This window comes from Enoplosus armatus, chromosome 16, assembly GCF_043641665.1.
Source record: "Enoplosus armatus isolate fEnoArm2 chromosome 16, fEnoArm2.hap1, whole genome shotgun sequence".
Classification (NCBI taxonomy): Eukaryota; Metazoa; Chordata; class Actinopteri; order Centrarchiformes; family Enoplosidae; genus Enoplosus; species Enoplosus armatus.
Genome location: NC_092195.1, coordinates 2,961,324 through 2,985,967, shown reverse-complemented (window position 1 = coordinate 2,985,967; position 24,644 = coordinate 2,961,324). Strand labels below are relative to the sequence as shown.

The 24,644-nt window shown below is 45.8% G+C and overlaps 1 protein-coding gene across 1 annotated transcript in view; it reads right to left on the bottom strand.

Moving 5' to 3' along the window:
• The window catches only part of ptprua (protein tyrosine phosphatase receptor type Ua), a 163,134-nt gene that overhangs the window by 98,149 nt on the left and 40,341 nt on the right, over positions 1-24,644 (bottom strand). Inside the window, exon 2 of the mRNA XM_070922244.1 lies at positions 17,654-17,782. Within this exon, the coding sequence (XP_070778345.1) occupies positions 17,654-17,782 (129 nt within the window). The remainder of the gene's footprint in view (positions 1-17,653; positions 17,783-24,644) is intronic.

Genomic DNA, 24,644 nt, shown 5'->3' with positions numbered 1-24,644 from the left:
GCCACGCCATAAGGGCAGGTTATTTGGCCCCGCCTTCAAGGGGTGGCCATTTGGAGCGCGTATCAACGCGTGTTTGGACGACGTGTGGTACGAATAAGCTAAGCGACGCTAATAATCTTCCGCTGAAGACACCAGTGGCCGCCATGTCCCAGTGCCATTTTCATTCCAGCACTATTACTTATTATTATTATTATTATTAAAACGCTTCACATCTATTATACGAGACGAGGACGACCATCTGAACAATATTCAACTTTTTCATGGGACACACTGATCCTGCACACACACACACACACACACACCTGATGATTACTTCTCTGAACAGTACCTGTAACAGACTGCTCTCCCTTTTTTTTGTTGTTCTTTTTTGGACATGTTCCCTCTTGAGGCATGATAACCCCCCCCCCCCCCCCCGTCCTCATCTGTGCTTCTAGCTGACAGGTGTGAGACACATAAGCTCTGTTGTCACAGCTGTAGTGATGTACCTGCAGGCGGAGGGCTTACATTATGTTTTGAGATGAGAACAACCCCCCCCCCCCCTCGGAAAATAAAAACAACACTTGCTGGTGCAGGTGGAACTTTTTACCTTGCCCTTCATAGTTTAATGCTCTTTTAGGGCCCTCGCCCCATTTAGAAGAAAGGGGGAACAAAAGAAAATGAGGACCTGCACAAATTTAATACTAATTCATTACAGCTCCTTTAGAGATACGGCTAATGCAGCATTCAAAGATCACTTGAAGGCAAAAAAATTACTCAAAAAACTAATTCGATGTGCCGCGCAGAGAGAAACTTTCCTGACTTTTAATTACTTTATCGCTCTCATTTCCTCTATCTTTACAGTATTTTAGCGTGAACCAGAGAAAAGGAAGGGAGATCGAGCGAGAGCTCGAAAGAGAAAGAGAGGGAGGGCGATGTGCTGTGGAGATGTGGACTTCGCTCAGTCTCAGTCAGGTCTCTCTTCGCCCCGGGCTTTGAAGTGGCTGGGTCCGCAGTCCCAGGACAAGGGTGGTTACGGACCGTGGAAAACAGGATTACACAACCCTCTCTTGTCCAATTAATTATCCGCCCGCTTGGGGAACTCTCCTTATCTCCCTGTGCCATCGCAAGTCTTTACCCTCCTTCCTGATGGTAGGGGGGGTTTAGCGTCCAACTCTGGAGAATATTGGAGAGCAAACTGAACACCCCATCCACCAACTCCAACTTGGTCTAATCAGGAAGATTGTTCCACATCCAATTAAAAACTTGACAGAATAAATTGCCCAGCTCATATTCATCTAAGCCACTAAAACACAGATTTAATTGGCTTTGTGAGGACTTTCAAAGATTTTTCTTGACCATCTCTACAATATAGCAAAGTGGTGCGCCAGTCCACTGTTTTTCCGGGGGGGTTTTTCTTTTCATCTTTGAGGTTTTTTTGTCCTCCTTGTGGAGCAGAGTGAATGCAGGAAAGCAAAAGCCTGTGCTTATCTAAGCCGAGGGCAATTCTCAAGGTCGCAACCCTCCATTCGTTGTTTCACTCTGGCCCGAAGTAAAAAAGTGCACAGAAACAACTATGATACAAGCGGGGCCTCCAGCTCTGGCCAAAACATTGCACCAGTGTGGGCGGCCCAATCAAAGTCTTGCATTCTTCTCTGTGGGAGCTGCAGCCCCCGGTTAAAGATAGCAGCCTGGAACAGCACATCCTGAAGTCTGGATTAGCCCTGCCAAGAGAAGATTCCCCTCGCTTTCTCTCTCTCTCTCTCTCTCTTCCTCCGACGGCTGCTCCAGAGGAGCATGTCAGTTCGTCTCAGCATAAAGATGCGCCGGGGGGAAAGCCGAGACAACCCCCATCCACTCTTGAAGCGCAGCATAGGAACCACGAGGTGTACCCACGGGTGCACCACCCAGCATCGCTCCGAGTGGTCGGCAGCCTCTCAGCTGCTTGACTTTAACAGGCAGTGTGGGAACTATGTAGTGAATCAAAGACAAGCAGGCAAACAAGTGCAAAGACAGAAACCAGAAGTAATTGCCAACTTGTCACAAGATCTGGATTTATAAGGAAAGGCTTGTTGACGTCCGTCTATAAAAGCGCGACGAAAAAAAGCCAAAAGAAGTTCCTGGAAGTAATAATAAGGATTTTAGCTGCAGCATGGATATATGCCAAAAGCTCTAAAGGTCCATATTCAAATATTGGCCATTCATTCATGACACCCGTGGGCACACTCACCAGTCTGATGCTCCGAGTTTCCCTTTGTGTTAACGCGATGTGAAGTCACCATCAGTAAAGCTCAACACTTCCTGCAGAGGTTTGTTCGTAGAGCCGCTGGAAGGCTTCTCAACGTGGAACATCTGTGCAGGAAGTGAAGGCTTTCATTGACGGCAGCTCAACAGCTATCCCACAGCTACAAAACGCAAGCCGCGGCATTTTATTCCATTTCATTATCGACTGCCTTTACCCACCTCCAATCCCCCCATCGGAGGACAAATATCTTTATTCTTCGTGACATTTATTGTTTTAGAAATGATTTTCCTCTCCGCACTACTCCATTCCTAACACTAATTTAAAAAAAAGTAAAGCTTGAGTAATAATGACGAAAAGAAGGGCAAGCCCCCACCAAAGTATGTACCAAGTATGTCGAGTAACTATTTCAGACGATTCCATCAGTTTATCACCACCCCTCCGCCAGTTTTTCCTCATTTAGCGGCATGTGTTTTATCCTTGTTATTGGTTCGTGCGAATAACATTTCCACTCCGCAGTAAATCATTCAATTTGTGAGTTATTCTCCATGTTTGGGTCGAAAATAACCCAGGAGTTTTTCCAAGGAGGGCGGACATGCTCGCTTCAACTGGGTTTACCCATTTTAAATCACCCATCAAAGGATGGTGCGGAAGGATTATGCCCTTTGAGCTGCGGGAAAGCCTTTTAAACGTGCTGGAAGTGTCGAGTTTCATTAGCGGTAGCTTATCAGCAGCGCCCCAAAAGCTGCAAAATGGAGGCGACAGGAGATAATATAGTGAATAAAAACAATATGGCTGTTAGAGTAGAGGAACTTGCAGCAAACGGTCGGTAAGTATGACGCGACTCCGTTGTACAGTTGGAATTAGTGCCGTGAAAATGTTCATTAATATGAAATTTACGACATGAGAGCGTTCATCAAGATGAACGACGTGTCAACGTCAAAATAGAAGTGGAGGTGAATAAAATAGCTGGCCGCCGTTTGACAGTTTACAGTAAACTCAGCAGAGAAAAGTAAAAGGTCACCAGTCGGGCAGAGTAAAGCCAACACTTAAGCAGTACTTCAACAGGTTTAAAAAGGAAGCCAAATGATGTCTTTCCATCCCCACAAAGAGCTTTTCGCATTTGGATGCGAGCGGCTGAGAGTGGAAATATTTCCTTTTGACATCATCATCTTCACTGGCAGCCTTATTTCCCACGTTGCCTCAGCTTTTTCACACCACCATGCGGGGTGTAGGAGATGTTAAGCGGCGCCATTTCCAATTTTAATCCCACGAACTTTCAATTTCACCGTCGTTGCGGTGACCAAGAAAAGAGCTAGTGAGAATGAAAAGGAAAAGAGAGATAGCGACAAGCACTCGTCAGTGGGGCAGCAGGCAAGGAAGACGGGGAAGAAGAAGCCAATTACCCATGTGGGGAGGCCGACCGTGGGGAAGTGGCGCACCGGGGCTGCCTGTTCCGAGCCCGATAACCCCCCCCGTGTCATCCCTCAGTGTCAACCAGAATTTTATCTGCCGCTCGGAGGGAAGAGACAGCCGCCGCATAGGCAACAACAACAACAACAACCTGCAGCCAAAGAGAGCCGCAAGCCACAGACGGAGACGAGAATTAGGACAGTCAGGCAACCACAGGGGCAACTGATACGCAGCACTCCAGCTGAAAGGGAATGGAGTAGTGGGAAATACTAATACACACAGAGGGATTCATCACACAGGAGGAGTGAGGAGGGAAAAAAAAAACGTTACAGGCATTAGTTTGGTTAAGTGTCTGCCAATACTGCTCTTCCTTTTCTTTTTGTAATCCATTTCCGAAACGGCACGTGGGCCTGCTGCTGCTGCTGCTGCTGCTGCTGCTGCTGCTGCTGCTGCTGGCACCACTTCGCGGTCACCTGATTCCGAATGGGATGACATTCAAAATATCAGCCAATGGCAGCGTGAATCAGAGGCGATCAGCGCAGAAACTCACGGACACTCACAGTCAAACCCAGTTAAAAAGCTGCAGCCCCCATGTTCGGAGTGGGATAACACAACACCTCATGTCTGCCCCTGATGTATTTCTGGACAAAGTGTACTAACCAATTGTGCTTTTCTCTCTCTGTTTGCTGCAAGGAGGGGGGGGGGGGCTCAACAATATGAACAGCTCCACAGTAATTAAACCCCTGACGTGTTGAGTGTTTACCTCAATTAGAGATTCCCACATACAAACACAAGAGTCTGAGTTTGGAACATTGTCTGCCGCATAATGTAGCAAAGGCGAGTGGCTTCCTTCTCTTAGCACAAAGTTGAAGAATGAAAGGAAAACCGGTAGGGACGAAATGGCCTAGAATTCTTTATTATTATATCACAATAATGTTCATATAATGAACACAACGTGGACTTGGATCAGTGGAAGAAAATGGATCCAAAGAAACCAAAGAAAAATCATTAAGTCATGTAAATCAGTTGAAGTTTTCGCTAAAATCGACACTTGCACATCGTGGTATGATGATTACGGGTGCGTAAGAGAAAAAGATATTCAATACCTTCGGGAAAGAAATTTAGGACTTTTAAAAAACGTTTAAGGACTTTTTTTTTTGAGGACTTTGAGACTTTTCAAGACCTGCAGATGCCCTGTAGAAACAAAAACAAACAATATATTGTATTATATATTATATATTTCAGAGTTTGGTGGTGGTGGAGGGGGGGGGGGTCAGAGGTTCACAGTCCTGACCAACGCGCAGCGCCTTGCATTATTCTGCCAGAGAGCTATTGTCAGTCTGAACAAAAGCTAACGTTTGGAGCGTTCACACTCTCCTGGTGTGTCTGCCTGAGAGCCTTGAGATGGCCTCCTCAGCCTCTGCATTCACCTCGGCAGCATGAACCAGGGCATTTTTTCTGCTGGGGGGGCGGGGGCCAGAATGAAAGGACAGGCAGCAAGGAGGAGCAAGGCAAAACAAAAGTTGGATCAGACAACTGAGCGTTTCCATGGAGACGGTATAAATGGCAAGGGATGATGTCAGCAGCGTCAGAACGGCTGGAGTTTGAGGAAGAGGGTGGGACAACCCTGCACACTCACAAGGGCGAGGGAAAGTGGCAAAGCTTCCCACAGGGATATAGGAAGAGACCACAGTCTCACAGTCAGACATTGGAGACATGTTAAGGACGCTCTCTTGATATAATACCCAAAACCTGAGTGACGTGAGAGGAATGTGCTGCTTAGGTGAAATGAAGCCATGCCGACAGGTCCGGAGGTGGCTGGTTCACACGGAGGGAACAGCTGAGCAGGACTGAGTCAGGGTTGAGGGGGGGGGGGGGGGGGGGTTTAATTACCAGACAGGGAGTATCAACATTGACATCACGCACACTCCCACCCTCCAGACCCTTATTACCCCATGTGCAATGTCACCGAAAATCACGCCGGCAGTGCTGAAACGCCACGTTCGCAGCGCTTTAAACGCCATAGTACCTCAATGCAGTAACTGTGGAAGTGCTCGCCGCATTTGTTTTGTCTAATTAAATCTCAGTCGCAGGCACCCAGTGTGATATGAGCAGCGGGCGACTGAGCGGGAGACGCCGCGGTTTTGTCGGGATCTGGCAAACTTATTGAATTCAAAACCTGTTCCGATTCATTGTAGCTGTTAAGTAAAAACATAAACCGGCAGCGAACACACAAACATAGTCTCAAGAGGCACATCTGTGACCGCTCATGTCGGCCAGAGATACTACCAGTAAAGCACTCGAGGGGTTGCCTCTGTCATCAAATTACTTGCAGCAGCTTCAGTCGCGTGTAGGTTCATAAGGTTCACACAGTTGTTTATTTCCGCTAGTGGCTGATTTCCCCCCCCCCCCCCCCCGAAACCTTTGGGCATAAAAAGTTACTCTTTCAGTTTTAAAATGTCTGCGTTGGGTCTTTTTTCGGGTTCAGAGGTCAGAGATCCTGTGGTCTCAGCAGGTGCCGGTTAAAGGAGTTCAGGAGTCGACAAAGTTCTTTGAAGGATTTTGACTTTGTTCTGGAGTTCAGTCAAACTGTAGATTTCCTGTGTAGTCTCCTTTTGCTCACTACAGAGCTCCGGAGGTTTTGATCTGGCTGGAAAATATCACTTATTGTGCATTATTTAAATGGTCATTAGTCTCGCAAGCCTCATCCTTCCTGCGCACGGCTCTAGGCTTTCATTATTACATCAGTTATCAGCCCATTATATGCAAATGACTCATCCCAGCTCTGGAACCTATAATATATAATATATCAATTACAGTGACAGTGAGGCAGCGAGGGGATATGGAAATATTTCCTAAAGATAGCCTGTCAGCACCTGAGGGAAGGGAGACGAGGGCGGAAGGGAATGAAGAAAGGGGGTAAAAAAAAAAAAAAAGGATAAGACAAAGAGGTATTAGAAGCAATGGACAGACAAAGGCAGGAGGAAGGAGAAGAGGTGCGGGACGATTGGGAGACACAGCGGTCAGGTCAGGTGTAGAGGACAGCCATCAGATATAATACAGCCATAATATGACCCCAAACAAACCCAATCCTTTCTCAGTGCAACTTGACCCAAAACAAAACGTGTATTTGAATGCATATTCATATTCTATCATTATTAACGACATTTAAGTGTCATATTTAGCATTTAAAAAAAAATCCACTTATTATGGTCAAAGTGGGGCAGAGAGATGGACGGGCAGCATTACCTCATCTCACGAAGCAGCTCATGGTCATAACTACCCGCCAACTCCCAACGAGAAGTACATGAGAAAATAAAAATAACGTTTAATAAATAGAAAAGTCAAATGTAGGAGCTCAAAATATGGAAATATGTACTCTCAGCGTTGCCCCAATCCCAGTTATTACAAACCTAAATATAAGAGCTCAAATACTTAGACGCCGTATCATGTTTTTTTTTTTGTTTTTTTTTTGCTGTCTTTATAAGTCGTATATCTAAAGTGTTGTTTGAATTATTTAATCAATTCAGGCACGCCGGGGGTATTTGTGGTGAGGATATGAAAATGCATGCGAGTAAGCAGCTTAACCTGAGTAAGACCTTAATCGGAATATGAGCCATTAGCCACAACACCGTGCTGTACACTTAACATAAGTAGAGGGAGGCACTCACAGTCCTCACCCAAAACCGCTCAGGACACCTCACTCCAGAACAGGGTGACCACGAATACGCCTGGAGCGATGCAGACTGTGAAAGCACGGCTGTGGAGTGGGCTACAATCAACCCCTGCTCCTACGTTCCCGCTCAAGCCGCGTATATTTAGATCAACGGCAAACACAAGGTATCGAGTTTGTGTATTCGTATTCACACACACACACACACACACACACATCTATTTTAAACTTTTCTCATCCTGTACTACTGTTTTAAATGTCTTTTATGCGTGGCTCTCTAGGCTGTTTACATTTGTAAAACAGTGACGGAAACCGCAAATAGTCCGTGGTGGATTTGTTATGTGTCGGCGGGGTTGTGTGCGCAGCGGGTGAACTGACGTGCGAGGAGAGAGGTGAAGTAGTCAGAGGGAGAAGTAAAACAGGGAGTAGTAACAGGGAGCGGGGGCCGTTTTGGAGCAGTGGGACCTGTTCGTAGGAAGAGTCACTTGCGGTGCAACGTGCTCTTAATACCAGGTATTAAAAGCTCAAGCAAACATTGAAGGGCACGGGCAAAGCTAATAAATAATGCAAATCCACTCTGAACGCCTTTCATAAAGTGGAGAGAGCTTAGAGAGGGGCGCTTCGATTGACCCCCTTGTTAACGTAGGGCCCAAGAGCCACGTCTGCAGGCACAGAAAGCTGAAGCGAGAGCGAGGGTTCTTTTGAGGACACGACGGGTTTCGGGTCGCATCAACGTACGCGCTTGGCAGCCATTTTGCTCGTGGACACCTGTTTGTGAACCGCTGACGGTACTGTCGGCTAAGCGTGATTGACGTTGATATTTTTTCCAATGTACACCAACAACAAAAATGGCACAGACGTGACACCGGGGTCCATCGTAACAGGGTGAGTCAGACGGGTGAAAGCTGCCTGCCACTGGCGAAAATATTGCCGCGTCTCGCTCTAACGACGTGCCCGGCTTCACACCGTCCTCTATTCACAGGCCTGTCATTAAAGCCATGTTAATTACAGAGGGACGGTCACATTATTGTCCTGCCTGCTGCTGAGATGGAGGAATCCCCTGTAGATGTGAGGACAAAATGGGCACCTTAATTTAAAATGCCAGCCCATGCCTGTGATTGAGCACGACATGGTGTTGTATGAAAAAGTGTGTGTGTGTGTGTGTGTGTGTATGTGTGTGGGGGGGGCACACAGTTAGGAGTTGTCAGACATGGCACATTTATTTCAGATTTAGAATAAAATGAACCTCTGTTATTCCGGCATTACAGCGTGTTCTTCCCCATTAGGTGTATATATTTAGAGAAGACGGCACACTCGGGAAGAAGATTCAGCTGCTGATAATTCCCTTGTCAAAGCTCACAAATGATTACTTTCTCCACTTGCATTTTAATCTATTTCAACAGCGTAGCCGTATTATGACACGCGCCATTGAAAAATCTCGCCTATTGAGTCTACTGATTACAGTGGTCAGCAGCAGTTCTCCAAAGACAATGGTGAATCAGATGGAGCCCGCCTAATCACATCTCTGTCTAGCTGCATAATAAGCCAATCAACGTGCGCTGTCAACATCATTTCTATAGCATCACACTGGTGTGGCTGATTCACAAGGATGAAAAAAAAAAAAAAAAGGTGCATTTCCTCCTTGATGGCAGACGATGCACACAATGTGTGGTGCTCAGGGTCAAGCCTTGGGAACAGAGGACAGGAGTTTTCGATGGCTTTGTTATCATCAGTTTTCTTCTACCGCAAAGTGCAATTTCACTGTTTGTCCTGAGCCTTTATCGTTGCCACAGGAGGATAAAAAGCAACAGGAAGGTAAAAGTTCCACATGGAAAATTCTAGCTACTTTGATAAAAAAAAAAAAAAAAAAAAGAAAGAAGCTCAATCTCTCCCCTTCAGCCTATCACTCTGGAAACACATCGCCCTTTCTCCTTTCTCCAGTATATATTTTTTCCATCCAGTTTTCATTTCTTGAGTCTGTCTACGGTCTGCTTGTGGTATTTAGTGGGCTCAGCCTCGCCCAAGATACACAAACACTCGCGGCTTACGTCCTCCCCTTAGCTTTCTCCTCAGTCTGATAAAAGAAAGTGAACTCAGAAGGAACCAGCAATAGCAATAACAAGTGTCACTGTTTCTGGGTCCAGATTCCTACTGTTACACTGAATAGTCAGCGACATTTTACAGCAGAAAAAATTCCAGCCAGTCCATTCTGCAGCCGTCTGTGACACCAATTAATTCCAGCCAAAAATCGAATGCGACCACCCAGTTCATAATTAGCGCGATGAAATGTTCTATCAAAGAAGCAGCAGCACATTTGTATTGACTCAGTAAAAGCAAGTATAAGAAAAGAAAATCCCACTACAGTCACTGTGTAATGTTACAGCCTGTGTTGAGTTAAAAACCCAACCTGAGTTGTTGCCAAAGTCCATAAACCACGGGTTCTGCAGATTCTTTTAACCACTGCGCCCGAATGCTCAAATCAAACGTGTCTTACAATGTCCCTTATTCTAAGATGGCTAGCTGCTGGTCCCGCCTTAGCTCTACCCGAGCTCCATCTTCATGACTAGATTTTCAAATTGCAGGCCACCAATTCTCAAAACGAAAATGACAAAATGTTATTCATTATTGTCTTGGTTTAGTTAGGCCTCTGCTCAGAAAACGACTTGGTTAGCATCTCGGAAAACATGCTTATTTGCCGTCTTTGCAGAGAGTAAGATGGGGAGCCACCACATGTCTGTGCGTTTGGTATGGAGCTGGAGCCAGGCAGTGATTAGATTAGCTTAGCTTAGCATAGGCTGGAAGCAGGTGTTTCCTGCTTTTTTTTTTGATCTGTACTTAGCACATACCTGTTGTGCGTTTCCCCTGACCGTAACCTGTACCCGGCCTCATCCCGAACCCCAAGCAGTCGTCCTCTGAGATGCTTAATCTGACCCCAACCCCAACCAGTTATCTCTGCTACACCTAACCCCATACCGCGGAGGTGGCACTACAGGAAGCACAGTTCTAACAGAAGGGGAAGGTTATTCGACGGGGAAGCGGACTTCGACATGACAACATGAGCTTGGTATCCATTTTCTCATCGAACACTGGGCAAGTAAGCAATTATGTACACAGTAAGTACACCAAGTCACACACTTTCCATCCTGCTCCATCTCCCGCCAAAAAGGTTTAGCGGTGCTGTCTCACTGATGCTAACGTCCATCTTTTAAGATGAGATAATGTATACCCACATGATTGGTACCAGTATTCATGAATAGGCCCTTCAGCAGTACATAGACCCACTGTACCCCCTCAACAATAGACTCTCCAGTGCAGACAAATTCAAACAAGTCGCACGATCAAAAGAAACTGCACTCTGTTAATGTGCCATTTAAATGCAAAGAGCCATTCTGCCTCCTCTAGTTAGTTTTTTTTCTACTCTGGGCCCTGGATCATCAAAGCCAGCAGTGTTCAGGCAAAAAAAAAAAAAAAAAAACCCCAGCAGAGCGGGCACAGGCGAGAGGGCACAGGGTGCAGGCAAGAAACCATAAACGGTTTGAAGTTCTGCTCAGCAAATGAGCATCATGTTCAAACCCCAAGAGGGAAGTTTGAAGGGAGAAGAGCCTCAGAAGTCTGCTCGGCTTTGCTGAACTTCGCCGAGCTCTGTGCATGTTGGAGCACTTCTGCAATAGCATTCATGGCTCAAAGGTGATCTATGCGGAACCAAAGCTGCCATTAATGGTGACTTTTTTTTTTTCCGCGAGACACGAGCCACATGATATTTGCATTCTGTCTCTGTTTGAAATGGCAGGGCTGGAGTGTTTGAGGAAATCTAAAAGCAGACATCATCTCTTTGCATAGACGATGGTGCAGCTGCTGCTGCTGCTGCTGCCGCTGCGTTTTTCTAAATGTGAAAAGGTCTATTCTCCTCAACACCAGAATATGGGCCTCCACCTATACCTTGAAGTAGCTGCATATGGAAAACACATAAACATACCCTTTTTCATGTTTGATTCGACAGCTGATTAGCATATAACTATTGAGCTGCAACAACACCAACACTCAATTAACGTACTGCCTTTTAAAGGATTCTTCCACTGCAGTGATAATTACCCTCATTTCCCAGATTGGCCTCTCTCATGAAGTTCATGTGCAGCAGCGGGGCGTGCTTCACTTTGATTTACAGGTGTGGCTACATTTTCTCAAGCTGGAAATGATTGTCCAAACAAAAGGAGGTAATTATACATATTGCTATTAACCAAAGACCAGCTATTGACTGTGTGTGCTTAATTAAACGGTGATTAAATTAACTGATAACCGCTTCTTATTTATAAAACAAAATGCAAACGCTATACAGAAAGTGCACAAAATCCATCAACTGTAAATGGGATCGAGGAATATTTAAAAATATATATTTTCACGCAGGACAACATTTGAGAATCAACATCGAGACAAACCTTCCTAGATGTTCCCAGTTCTCAAAGAGGGACCCTGTGGTGATATTGACTTCCAGTCCATCTTTTGAGGTGTCCTCTGTGGGTTCAATTCAATTCAACTCCAATAAAATCTCCCTCAAGGACCTCTGAATCTCATTCGTCGGGTCCAGCACAGCAGAGACCTGTTCAATTTTACTATTAAAAGAACAGCAGAAACACTGTCCAGTATGCACAGCAATCATGTTTGCTTTCCCCACATAGCTCCAGACACTGAGCCTTGGCATCTCACATCCCACATAACAATGCTGACAACAATGCTGAACAAAAAAAAAAGAATAAAACCTGCAACGCTGAAGGGCGTAACATGTTCCTTTTTAGCTGCAATGTTTCATGTCATTGGTATTCCACTGGCTGGTGGGCGCAGATCAATACTATTGAGCTGCCTGCCGCCCAATAAACTAAGTTGTTGTCTCAATTGCAGTCTCTTTAGCGTCTCAGAGAGAATTTAAAGCCCTTGGAAAAACTCGACGTGGAGCGTGTGTTTGCAAGTTACTTCAGAGGTTCTCTTGGAAATCTCTGACCTTGCATATTCTTCCTGAGCTGCAGGATAAACCAGAGGGTTGGACAGACAGACTTCATGTATACAAACATAACAAAGCTGCCTTCACACTTGAGACGAACAGGTAAAGTCATATTTCCACAGCTTGTTCACCTACAACTTGACAGCAAATCGATATACATATCGAGTACATAATATCACTTGAAATACCACACTGCAAAAATACTCAATGACAAGTGAAAGCCCTGCATTGAAAACGTAACTTAAGTAAAAGTAAGTACTGAAGTATTACTATCAAAATGTTGTGGAAATATTGCTCCCATGAGTGATATACTATTATATATTGTATTATCATGCAGCCTTTCAATGTTGTAGTTGAGTTGGAACTAATTTTAAGGTCATCATTTGTTCTGTATGGAAAGCACATAGACATAAATGGAGTAGAAGTACAAAATAACATGAAATGAAGATACTTAAGTAAAGTACGTGTACATGTGCTGTGTTGGATTCATTTGTGGCATTCCGTCTTTGTTGGCAAATGTTTTCGGCAGCGCTAACGGTAACAAAACGATCAGCAATCCGTCTCCTGTTGAATTTCAACATTATGTTAGCGGAGCTGCGCTAAGAAGCCAAAGTGTCGCCACGCCGCCGAGTGCCTTGTTGCATCATATTTATCCACAACAGCTCTTTTTTTGTTTATTCCAATACCAAAAAACCATAGCATGCGGCGTGTTTAGCCAACTCAAACAAGTAGGCTGTCCGTTCTTAAAGCAGCTGCCCTGTGATTGGTTACAAATAAGCTTTGTTTCCGTTGACTCAAAATTCAACTCAAACTGGAAAAAGACAATTCTGAAAAGGTTTCTGTCACCATCAGTGTTCATATCGTTCCTACAGCCCAGCCCTAACACTTTTAACTGTAATTCACAGCGTCCTCATTTTCCAGGATTCATAGAATTAATATTTGGAAGATCAAAGACCAAACTGAGTTGAAGATTATTAGAATTAATAATATGAGGAGGATAATGCCAATATCGCACTTGCTGCTAGTCCCTAGTGCACAGCCTATGGTTAATGTACGACACCCGCTGATGGGCTCACAACAGGTTCCTCTGATGATGAGATCTCACACAGCTATATATCAAAGCTTCATCTCTTATCCAGCAGCATCTGAGGGGAACGTTCAAGTCACCCGGGCATGCGCTCATCCCGGCTGAAATTGACCTCCTCTAATGGATGAAAAGGAGATGAAAAGCAGCTTTTGCGGCGCTGCCGTCCCCCTTGAGGAACACCGGGAAGTGTAATCAGCAATGACCCGTGCTAGACTCCACCAGTCCCAGGGAGTTCCTTAACATACCGGGGCCTGCCTCGGGGGAGCCGAGCCTAGCGGAACAAGCGCTCAGCGACAAGCGGATGGATTATGGAATCCTGAACATCTGCCGGCTCCTTCCACGTATTGCCACGACCCGGGCCTACGGCCGGCGCCGTTCACTCTCGGGGCGCCTTCCTCTCTCATTTCCCGAGAAAAACAGACCTCTTTAAGTGAACATGTATGCAGAATGTCAGCGCGGATTTTGGATGTCGGGCCACCTGCGTAGATGCATGACAAACTTAAATAGGAAAGCAGCAAGGGAGTGACTGCGGAAAACAAGCTGTCAGTCGGTTGATGATTGGAACAGCGTCCAGGGTAATGAGATTGTTTGGCATAAATCACTGAGGGAACCCGGTGAGCACGCTGACGCGGGCCGCAAGCCCATTTCAACATCCATTAAGATTCAACCAGAGTGCAAATAAAGCATGTTCACACTTTCTCCAAGACGCGCGAGTGAGGACGCCGCTGTGAGCCTGTGTAATCGTTGTTCGTCAGCTTCCTCTTGATTTTTTTTTATCATACTGGGGTGATCTTGTTTTTAGCGTGTGTTGCATCATCTTCTAAACGCACTACAGTTACTAGAGGCGCTGGAAATGGGGGTGGGGAGGGGTGGATGTAGTTTCTGGTTTCTTTTCAGGAGCTCAGAAGCATGGCACAATGAAGTTCAAACGGTGGAGCGATAAGTTGGTTGGCAGGAAACGAATCAGCAGCTGTTTTGATAATGAATTATTGTTTTAGCCATTCCCTGATTTCAGCCTCTCAAATATGAGGACTTTGGGCTTTTCTTTGCCATGTATGATACAACACTGAACATCTCTGGAAGGAATAGACCTATTCTGACATTTCATAAACAAAACGTTCACCTGATTGATGAATAATGAAAATAACCTTTACCTGCAGCCCTAAACTGAGTAATTCGCTGAACTAACAGTGACTTTAAACCAAGTAGACAAAAGCCAAGCTGAAAACTCATCTGAAGTATCATCATCTTATAAAGCTGTCATGGCGAACAGGTGTGTATTAACACATCGAGTAGACCCAGAGCAACATCGGCATCCTTGTGTAAGTCCTGCATTCACAAGAATATAAAGAAAGAAACAAAGAAATCTATTGGGGTTATGTAACTAAACCAGTCCTAAAGCAGTGTTAATTGATTTTTATGGCCACTTGGGGGCAGCGGACCTACCCGTCAACACAAACGCGGACATATTATCACCTCATAAAGTAGTAAAAAATAATAATAATAATAATAATAATAAATTTTTCATGGGATCATCACTACCAGAGACATTTCGAGATCAATTGTTAATGTGAAAATATTGTTTAGTGCAGCTTTAAGAGGTGATATCGGATGGCTCCATCCTCTCAGTAACCAAAGTGCATCTTGGGTGATTCTTTCACAATAAAAGTGCGGAAGCAGCCAAAATACAGGAATCAATTGTGTCTCCATTGCTCGCGGCACACATTTGGAGGGCATATAGCAAATGCAAAATGCATCCCTGTCTGTACTGAAGGACCACACAGTCCACTTGGTATTGCGCATACAGAAAGACAAACCCCCCAAAACACTGTTTATTTATCCAAAACAACTCTGCACAAGGTGATGAAGTTCGCAGCCTCCCTGAGGCAACACATCCAACAAGCCACCATGACTCTCTTCTCTGGCTGCACAGCCAAGCAAATGCGTGTGTGTGTGTGTGTGTGTGTGTGTGTGTGTGTGTGTGCTTTCCTTTTTCTGTCTGGCAGCAGTCAGAGTTTACTGCTTATAAATCAAAAGTGAGTCGGGAGGCAAAATCCGATCGCAAATGCACCTCTCGAGATGCACCTGAGATGCATTCTGATGCTCGGTGAGGGGGAGGCGGACTGCAATCAGTCTCAGCTGGGTCGAGTCTGGACATATCAAGCTCCTAAATCTGAACGGGGTCTAATGGACAGATCCAAATCTGCGCAGAACCCTGTCCTCTCCTGATCACTTCTCCTGTGATATGTGCGACGGTGTCGGTCTTCTCTATCTTCTTGCTGTCTGTTAATATCAAACACGTCAAAGGTGGTAATTGTGTGGACATGGGAACACATCTTCTGCAACTGACAACAGCGCGTGTCTGTGAGGTATAAATTATTACCAAGGACTACACTCCCATTAAAGATTACCCACACTGAAGAGGTTCAGTCAGTGTCACCAGAATGCAGCCAAAAACATCGACCTTTCGGAAGTAACTTCCACAGTGATAATAAAGTGCTGAAGCTCCTCTCCTGTTGACCCTCCTCATTTTAAATGAAATGATTTCAGACTTGATGTTTGGACTCGCGGCCCCCCCCCCCTGGTAATTGACAGAATGCTGCACGGACCAGAGTCCCATTCAGTTTGCTGTGAATTTGCTTTCATTAAATGTGTCATTATCTTATTCTGACCATTGGCAGTGGCTCTCATAATGAACCGTCTGGAAAACAGCACAGCACATAAAAGCGGCGGCGAGCCCGCTTTATAGTTGTTGTGATGTTTTTTTTGTTTTTGTACCAAAAACAGCATTGTTTATAACTCTATCTCTGGACTAGATAGTAACACTCGGAGCTTCTCTGGTTCATGTTTGTCTTTACAAAATATATAATCCAAAATGCCCGCTGCAGGAACCTGACTGCAAAACTGAGACCGTGGGTTGATGACTGTCTGGCCGATCAGGCTGACTTCAATTAAATACAAGCAAACTTTCTCTTGGAAATTACATCTCGGTGGTTACTCTACTTCCGCCTGTTTCCTTGGCGACACCTCCAGCTCCATTAGCACATACTCCTCAATCACAAGTCGAAGGGCTCTATATTTGTGTGCTCGTGTGAGTGCCATTTACCTGACGCACAGGTAAGTTTGCACGACACGTCTTTCCGACCATGAAGGCAAAAAAGAAAAGTTAATAGCTGCCGCACTCAAAGGCCTGCTGTGACAGAGAGGAGGGAGACGCAGGAAACGCTGCACTCTCCTCGGTGTCGTGTCGAACTTCCGTGTATACACAGACTTTGATTGGAAGCAATTCTGTGAGGAAATAAAAAAACAAAAACAAAAAAAAAACATACCTACCACACACCTGGCCAATCACTGCGGAAAGGTGGCATGCTTGCCTGATGAGCGGCTTCGGAGAGCCGCAGGAACCGACAATTGTGGGAAAGTGTAAAGTAATAAGTGCTGTGCATTTACATCACGCTGATGACTCCAGCAGGGCTCTACCGTTACCGTTACCCCCCCCCCCCCCCCCTCCTTCTCAAGATCCTCAACACCAGTTCAACTGTCGCAAGACGGAAGGCAACAGGGATAAGGTAAGCAAGGTGCGGGTTTGGCTAGCTGGCTATTTTGCTGACAGTATCTGTTTCTTTGTTGAAACGTCAGGTCAGGTCGATGCGCTCGTCAGTGGCACTGAACCGACCAATCACAGCCTGGGTGGGACGGGACATTAAAAAAAGGGTTGACGTGCTGCAGCGAACTTCCAAAATGCTGAACTCATTGTTATGCATGAACGGTTACGATTATTGTTTCGTTGTTAAGTTAGTACTTGGCGTTAACAAATTAGAGACTAGCTGCTGTATGTCCAACTGGAATTAATATCATACTGGTGAGAGGCTATAGGCATATAGCATAATCATATGAAATTATAATGAACATACTAACATTATATAATTCACATATTGATATTGTACTGACATTACACTATTATATTAACATTAATGTTGTAATATTACAGCCGTAGATTTAGCCAGAGCCAGAATGCTGGCTGTGTGCTCCTTCTTGCCAGCCTCCCCCTATTTTACTGAAGTTATGGTTATAAATAACATCTTGTTTACATAAAGTGCAGTGTGGATATTTTTCACTGTGCTGCTAAATTTCTTTCTCTTCTTTGTACTTGAAAAAAAAAAAAAAAGGTTAGCGTAGAGCCCTGTCCAGTGAATTCGGACTCAGTCTTCGGACTGCGTTTTGGCTCATTAGAGGCCTTAACCGTGACAAAATGTTGAATTCTACCTCGTAGAAGATCCGGGGTCGGGTGTGGCCAGTTGTAGGTCCTGATCAGCTGCCAGTCAAAGTCGTCCTCTTGGCCCTGCCGGTACTCGCACAAGCCAGGGTCGGAGTCCTCATCGAAGGTACAGCCGGCTGCAGCGAGGAAAGAGAAAGATATGTTGTGAAAAAGGGGGGATAACATGAAACTCCGAGCTACCAGTAAACTTACTTAGCTGCATGCTATCAAGAGAAAAACGCATCCTAGCACCACAGGCTCACTGTAAATGTGTTAATACGTCAACGGCTGGAGAATCTCTGCAGCTGCAAGCGAAATTACAGCTAATGGCTGGTGCCGGGCGGTCAGCACGGACTGCCTATCTCATCTATTCCCTCAAAATCTACCGCCATTTGGCGCAATTAGCCCTGTGCTGTGAAAATGACACAGCAGCCACAGGTCACCCGGATAGCCAGAAATAATGGGCAGCAGTGCCGAAGCGGTGAAGGGGGTTCTTCAGCTGATGGAGGACAACAACAGCCTGGCTCTTAGCCTGTGAAGCTGACCCAACCCTGTCTGGCCTCTAATGGTTCCATTCACTATTCTGCCATTATCACACACAAAATGCAGGCTTTTAAAGCCTGGCGTTGTCAAAGTGTGTGTGTGTGTGTGTGTGTGTGTGTGGTGGGGGGGGGTTGTTGATCTTGTTTAATTGGTCAGAAAACACGTGCACTTTAAAAAACAAATCATATACATTTAAAAACGAATAGCCTGGACATGGTAGGACCAATTTGCGGCCATGCATGGGTGTGTGCCATATGGCTTCATCCATAGAGCGAGGGTTCCCACTGATTGGTTCAGACACAATATGCCTTTGAGAGCTGGAGCTAAAGATCATTTCCTTCAATGGTTATCATTTTGATCACATTCATGAATTAATCTATCAATTGCTCCGTGAAATGTCAGAAAATAGTGAAGAGTACCCATCACAATTTCCCGGAGCCCCCGTCAACAGTCCGAACCACAAGCTGTTTATTTCCCAATGATATCAAACAGGGGAGAGCAGAAAGCTGGAGCCAGGGACTGTTTGCCTGAAAAGTAATGAACCAATCATCAAAATTGTCGGCTACGTTTCTGTGGGTCGACAAATTGGCGAACCACTAAAACAAAGACGAGTTATTGCTCAGATCTTGGAACAGTGGTTCCCAAACAGCGGGGCCAGAAACTTATAACACAGCAGATATTCTGACATGTCAAACACAGGTGTAACCCATGACACCCCTGACTGCTGCACTGCAATCATTGCTGGACCAGAGCATCATTCCTGCTAATTACTTCCCTCTGTGATTTTCCTGCTGATGCAAGTCAAAGTGTCAGCTTTGAAAAACCTCTGCGAGTCTTGCTTCACTTGGGAATGATATAGGAAGGACCAGGAGCGCTCAGCGATATCAAGATTCAGGTTAGCTGGAGCTATTTAGAAAGCACAACATCGCTTAAAACTATTCAAGATGGAGTTCAGACCGGGACCGAAGGAAAAACAGGCGAAGCTCATCGATCGAACATACGAACAAGTCGCTTGAAACGTTTCGGCTTCCAAAGGGGGCCCAGCAGAAAAAAGTCTTTTTTGTCAGGTTTTTGAGCAAATCTCCAGGTCGACGGCTTAAGGTAAAATTGCAGCCCAAACTCTCTTACTACAGCCTGACTTCCTGGTTCAGCCCCGACCTGCTTTGCTTGCCCTAGTTGTGCGCACCGGGAGTTTTCCTGTGCTACAGTATGAGTGATTTCTAGCAACACTCGCAGGTGGGATCGCTTTCGGTTTTACCTCCAAGTAGAGTGGTAGCTCCTGGGGCTTCATTGGTTGCAGCCTGTCTGATAGCCCGTGCTTCTCGCCCAGTTTGGACCTATTTAAAGCATTGTCACCACATTCCAACATCCCAAAACCATCACAGTCCATAGACCTGATGGCTGGAGCAACAAAAGTAAAATCCAAGTCGTAATAAATCAGACTATACGTCCAGTCAAACTCCAAACTAACTCCTGTCTAACTCCAATCGCCCGGAGCCCACCGCGCTCCCAGGACCCTCTTCACTAACTGATCGTATTAAGGCTTGGCAGCAGTGCTGCTGGTGTTAAAGAGCTACTCTGACTCAGTGCCAGCTTCTGCTTATTAGTATCCCATTTGGCCTTCTCGCCCAATTGTTGTGTTTTGTTTAGAGGCTCCATCTGTTTTCTTTATTAATGTATAAGTTTGGAGTCTGAAGAAATATTGTATGTCGCAATAAGACTACTAATTTTGGACCAGCGCTTTCGCCGTTCCTGCTGACAAACAAATATCACCGACCCCCACCACCAGTGAACGCCCCCCCCCCCCCCCCCCCTCCCCTATCCCCCCACCCCGGCCCTCTTCCCCTCCGCCTGCAGCCACCCAAGTGTTTCCGGTGCGTAAGCAGATCAGAGTTTTAATTGCCTCCTGTGTGAGGGCTGCTTGTTGTGCTGCGCCGTGCCCGGTTATCTGCGGATGAGAGGGGCTGAGTGGTGGAGCGGGCCCCGCGGCGAAGGCCTGCCTTTCATCGAGAGCCCTCCAGTTCCAGGAAGAAATGTCACCATCAGACACGTTCCACTGATTCCCCTCATTAAGACTCATCCTTCCCAGCCTCCTTTGCTTTTAGTGCACACGTTCCTCTCAGTGCCCAAATGAGCTTCCCTGGCAGCAGGGGGGCAAGCCCATGTAATTAGAAAAGCCACGTGCGTTCTGCTGGATTCTAACTGACGTGTGTGTGTGTGTGTGTGTGTGTTGTGTACATTTCTTCAAATTCAGTGTGTGCGTGGTTAGCTGATGCCGTTTGCTGTTTTGATGTTTACTTAAAAAAACAAATGAAATTATAATGAATCTGTCAATGTCACACAGGCTAAAGCTGTAACGACTGCGAGGATGAATTATTTGTGTTCATCACAGCAACAGGGAATCCGGCCCACGCGTGACTAAGATTGCTCAAATTTCCACATAACAACGGCGCGAGCGTGAGAGGGTTTCGGCGTCGAGGAGGCTAATTGCTTATCAGAGGCGATAGCGTGGCGCCGTGCGGCACAGTCCCCGAGCAATGCGCCGCCGCGCAGAGCAGCAATAACACCTGGAGACGTGGACGGCGGGGCCCTCGAGATAGATTTGGTGAGCCACTGTCACAGCTGACAAGTTCCTCGGGAAGAGAACAAAGAAGGGGGGGGGGGGGGGGTAAATAAATGTGCGCGAACGAGGCAGCCTCCTCTTTGAAAGGTAGGAGACGTAATTTGCCAAACAAGGCCCGAGCTTGTCGTTAGACACCATGCCTGGAATGTGTTATCTATGTTTAGCTTGTCCTCCTGTCTCGGCTCCAGCACATTCTCAGCTCTCTTTTTTTTTTTTTCTACCTGGCACAGAAAAATGATTTAGTGAGAAGTTGCAGTGAGACTTTCTCTGTCCCTCAGCAGGCAGAGTCCCACCTTACTTGCACCTTCCCCCGGTTCTAACCCAGTCAAACCCAGACGCTAACCTGCGCTATCCGCATCAAATTCCAGAGCTTCATATCCGAGTCCCTTTACTGCTCCGATCCGAAATCTGTGTTTCATCACATTCCACATAAGCGAGCGATAAAATGATTTTCTTATCACTAATTTTATATGATCAGAGGACTCCGCTGTGTGGTGTGGGGGGATTTTGCTCCACAGCCGGCAAAGCCTGCTAGAGGCAGCTGAGAATCTCAATAAAACGGCTTTCAGTGATGCTCTAAATAATGTTTCAGAGGCTTATGAAGAATTCTGAGGGGGAAAACCCAATATTAGTCATTCTTCTGGCTCTTTTTTTTTTCTTTCAAATGGTCAGACTTCGATGACAAAGTAGGTGTTATTCTATATTTTTCCTCTTTCTCAACAAATCTTAAGCCCATTCTTTCTAACTGAAGACGTACATTTTTAATTAAAAAAACCCCCACTAACATCCTAAAACAGCGGGTCACTGTAGTTTTAGCAAACTTTTTGTCAAACAGGAGGCGGGAGTGCATTTGTTGGGGACTATTTTCAGCTGCGGATTAATTCACGTGTTAGGGGCAGCAGGACAGGGTCAAAATAAATCCACAGTGTGTGTGTGTGTGTGTGTGTGTTCATGGTGATGACGGAACATGTCCCTCAGTGCAACAGTGTGGCTCAGTGATGTGATTTCAATTGTTTTTCAACAATGGAGCTCTATGGCACAGAGGGAGAAGATATATCAGGCTGTGATACACACAGTGCTTTTTAAATATAAAGTATCACCAGCTTTATGATTGAAGCACACTGATAATCAGCATTTTCAGCGGCTTTACCTTACCTTACATTAGCCTTAGCCAAAAGCAGCAACATATGTTTCAACAGATGCTTAAAATGCCAGTTTTGCCCTTAGAGGGTCGGTACACCAAATTACAAGAATTGTCTTTCTTAATTACTTTTTTGTAATTTACTTTATTTCATTTACCTCTAGTACAATGAAGGTAAATGTGTAAAAACAATACTCCTGACAATACTGTTGAATTTAGATGTCATTTTTTTCAAAACAGTTAGCCCTACAAATTCCATTGACCTCCATTGTATTGTGGTGGAGGCCAAAACATCTAGATACCACTGGATGTGAAAGAGAAAACATGTTTTGCTTTTGTAATTTGGGTGCACCAACCTTTTAAGATAGGCCTTTAGAAACCAGTCAGGAGTCTAATACCTTGTCCACAGAAGGAGTTAATTGAATCCCATTAGCAGTGTTTGTGTAAGATCAAAGTCAGGAAGTAGCGGGGAGAGTATAACTCTGCTGCACAAAGTGGCTGTGAGGCAGCCAGAAGAGGCCCTGGAGGGAGATTAATGGGAGACGGTGCAGGCCGGCCTGAAGTGCTTGTGATGGACCCGCGGTGCCACTGTCCAGCCTAGCCCGCTTGTACAGTGAATACCACGACCCCGACTAGGAGCAAGCGCATCATAAACACGTTGTGATGGAGAGGGAGGAAAACACAAGCCTCTTACGTAGCATTTATCCCGGAGAGGGAGAAATAAATTAGAGGGGCGCGACAGAAACCGTGGGCTGGGTGAAGAGCCCTCAAACAGAAGAAGGAAAGAGAGAGAGCAAAGCCAAAGAGGGGCGGGGATGATGAAAACAAATCACAGATAGCGCCGAGCGTGTAACAAGAGGATTCGAGGGGGGGAAACATGACAACAAAACATTGTTTTCGTCGCCTTCCAAAAGCTAGACAGCATTAAAACACCAAGAGGTAATCAAAGAAGTCTGGGATGACGATGGGTTTCTATTGATCACACTGATCCAGTGCCGTTCTCAGACGGGCTTAAATCATCTATATACAGATTTAACAAGGACACTCATTTGCAATTACTCTTACAGGGATAACAGTGATTACACAGCAGTGCGGGGCAGAGCGGCGACTGATTCTCGCGGATATAAATCCCAGCTGGTATGGATGGCTGCCAGTCTGAGAGATTGCCTTTCGCTGCTCAATTGAAGAACATGAACTGTAAATGCTACTGAAATCTCCATTAAAAAGATATCCTTGGGCAGATCAAGTTGCTTGCTGCTCTTTTTTTTCTTTCTTTTTTTTTAAACGTCTCAAGGAAAAAGATCAATTTAAGTGCAGGAATACCACTTGCCCTGCGTGTGAGTTCCTATTTTTTGTTTTTTTATGCAGACTTTCTTCTTCAGACACGGAGGCGCCATTCTTGTCACTAAAAATTGGACTTAAACTTGACCGGGTGAAACCTGACCAAAAAAAAATCTCACCCTGTGCTGATAAGGCAGCTCTATCGGTTAAGCTCATTTCCCATTGCGTGAAAGCAAATTCCGCAGGCACACCACCTCACATTGGGTAACCAGCAGCAGAGCTCGGCTGGCACTCCTTTAATCAGAGCCTCTCGGATACAGCAGGCTCTGCTGGGACTGAGGATCCAGGATGTTCTGCCGCTTCTCTTGTTTGGTTTGAGATAAAGCTCCGCTGCTGCGTGATTTGCATTTGAGCGTGTGCAGGCAATGCATCAGGCCTGACAAGTTTACTTACACGGGGGGAGGGAGGAAGGGAGGGTGCTGGGGTAGAGAGAGAGACGCAGCTGTATAGCTCATCAATAGTGAGCCGGCAGAAGAATAATCCGTACACCGCTTCTTCACAGACCATTAATAACAGCCGCCGCATTTTCAGACACCTCGCCGAGGAGGGGGACGGGACAGCAGCGCGAGACAGGAAGTGAAGGAGAAGAAGAAGAATAGGGAAAGGAGTAGAGTACGTTGGTTTTATTAAAGAGAAACAACACTCTTGGTAGACTGTAGGGTTCAGCTAATATAGGGTACCGAAAGCAATATGCAGTATTCAGACCCAGAGAGCCAATATTGGGACGCCTGCGAACTGGACTTCTTTCATGCCATGAAAATATTCAGCGAATTTCATTCTTTCCAACCTGAAACTGCACTGAGACCGTCATTACTCAGACGAGAGCTGAAACACACACACACACAAAGGCCAGATGTGTAAAATGATGCGCACACACACAAGACAAACACGCCACATTAAAGTTGCCCTGTAGGCCCCCCCCCTACAGGGCAACTTTAATGTGGCGGGGGCAGGGGTTTCTTGTAAACTAACAAAAGTCGTGTTTACGCCCGGCGTTGCTCGCACTGTGTATATCCCGCAAGGTCTCACAAACCTGTTGAGCGCCCCGTCGTTAAACATAAGCCGAATGTTTGGAATATTTCAGACATCTTTTACATCATCTACCCTTCAGAAGTCTTCTTCTTCCCTGCCCCTCGTTAGCACGTCATTGCTACGTTACCGCCGCCAACTGTCGATGAGCCGAATAGCATGAAGCAGACTGAAGGGGGGGGGGGGGGGGACTGCGTCGCGCGCGTGTGCAAACAAAACAGGGACTCGTTCATCCAAAACGCTGCTCCATAGCGCTGCTAGTGGTCAAAAGCTCCACGTCGTGCCTTTAACTAATATTTTTAAAGGCAGAAAGTGCTGTGGG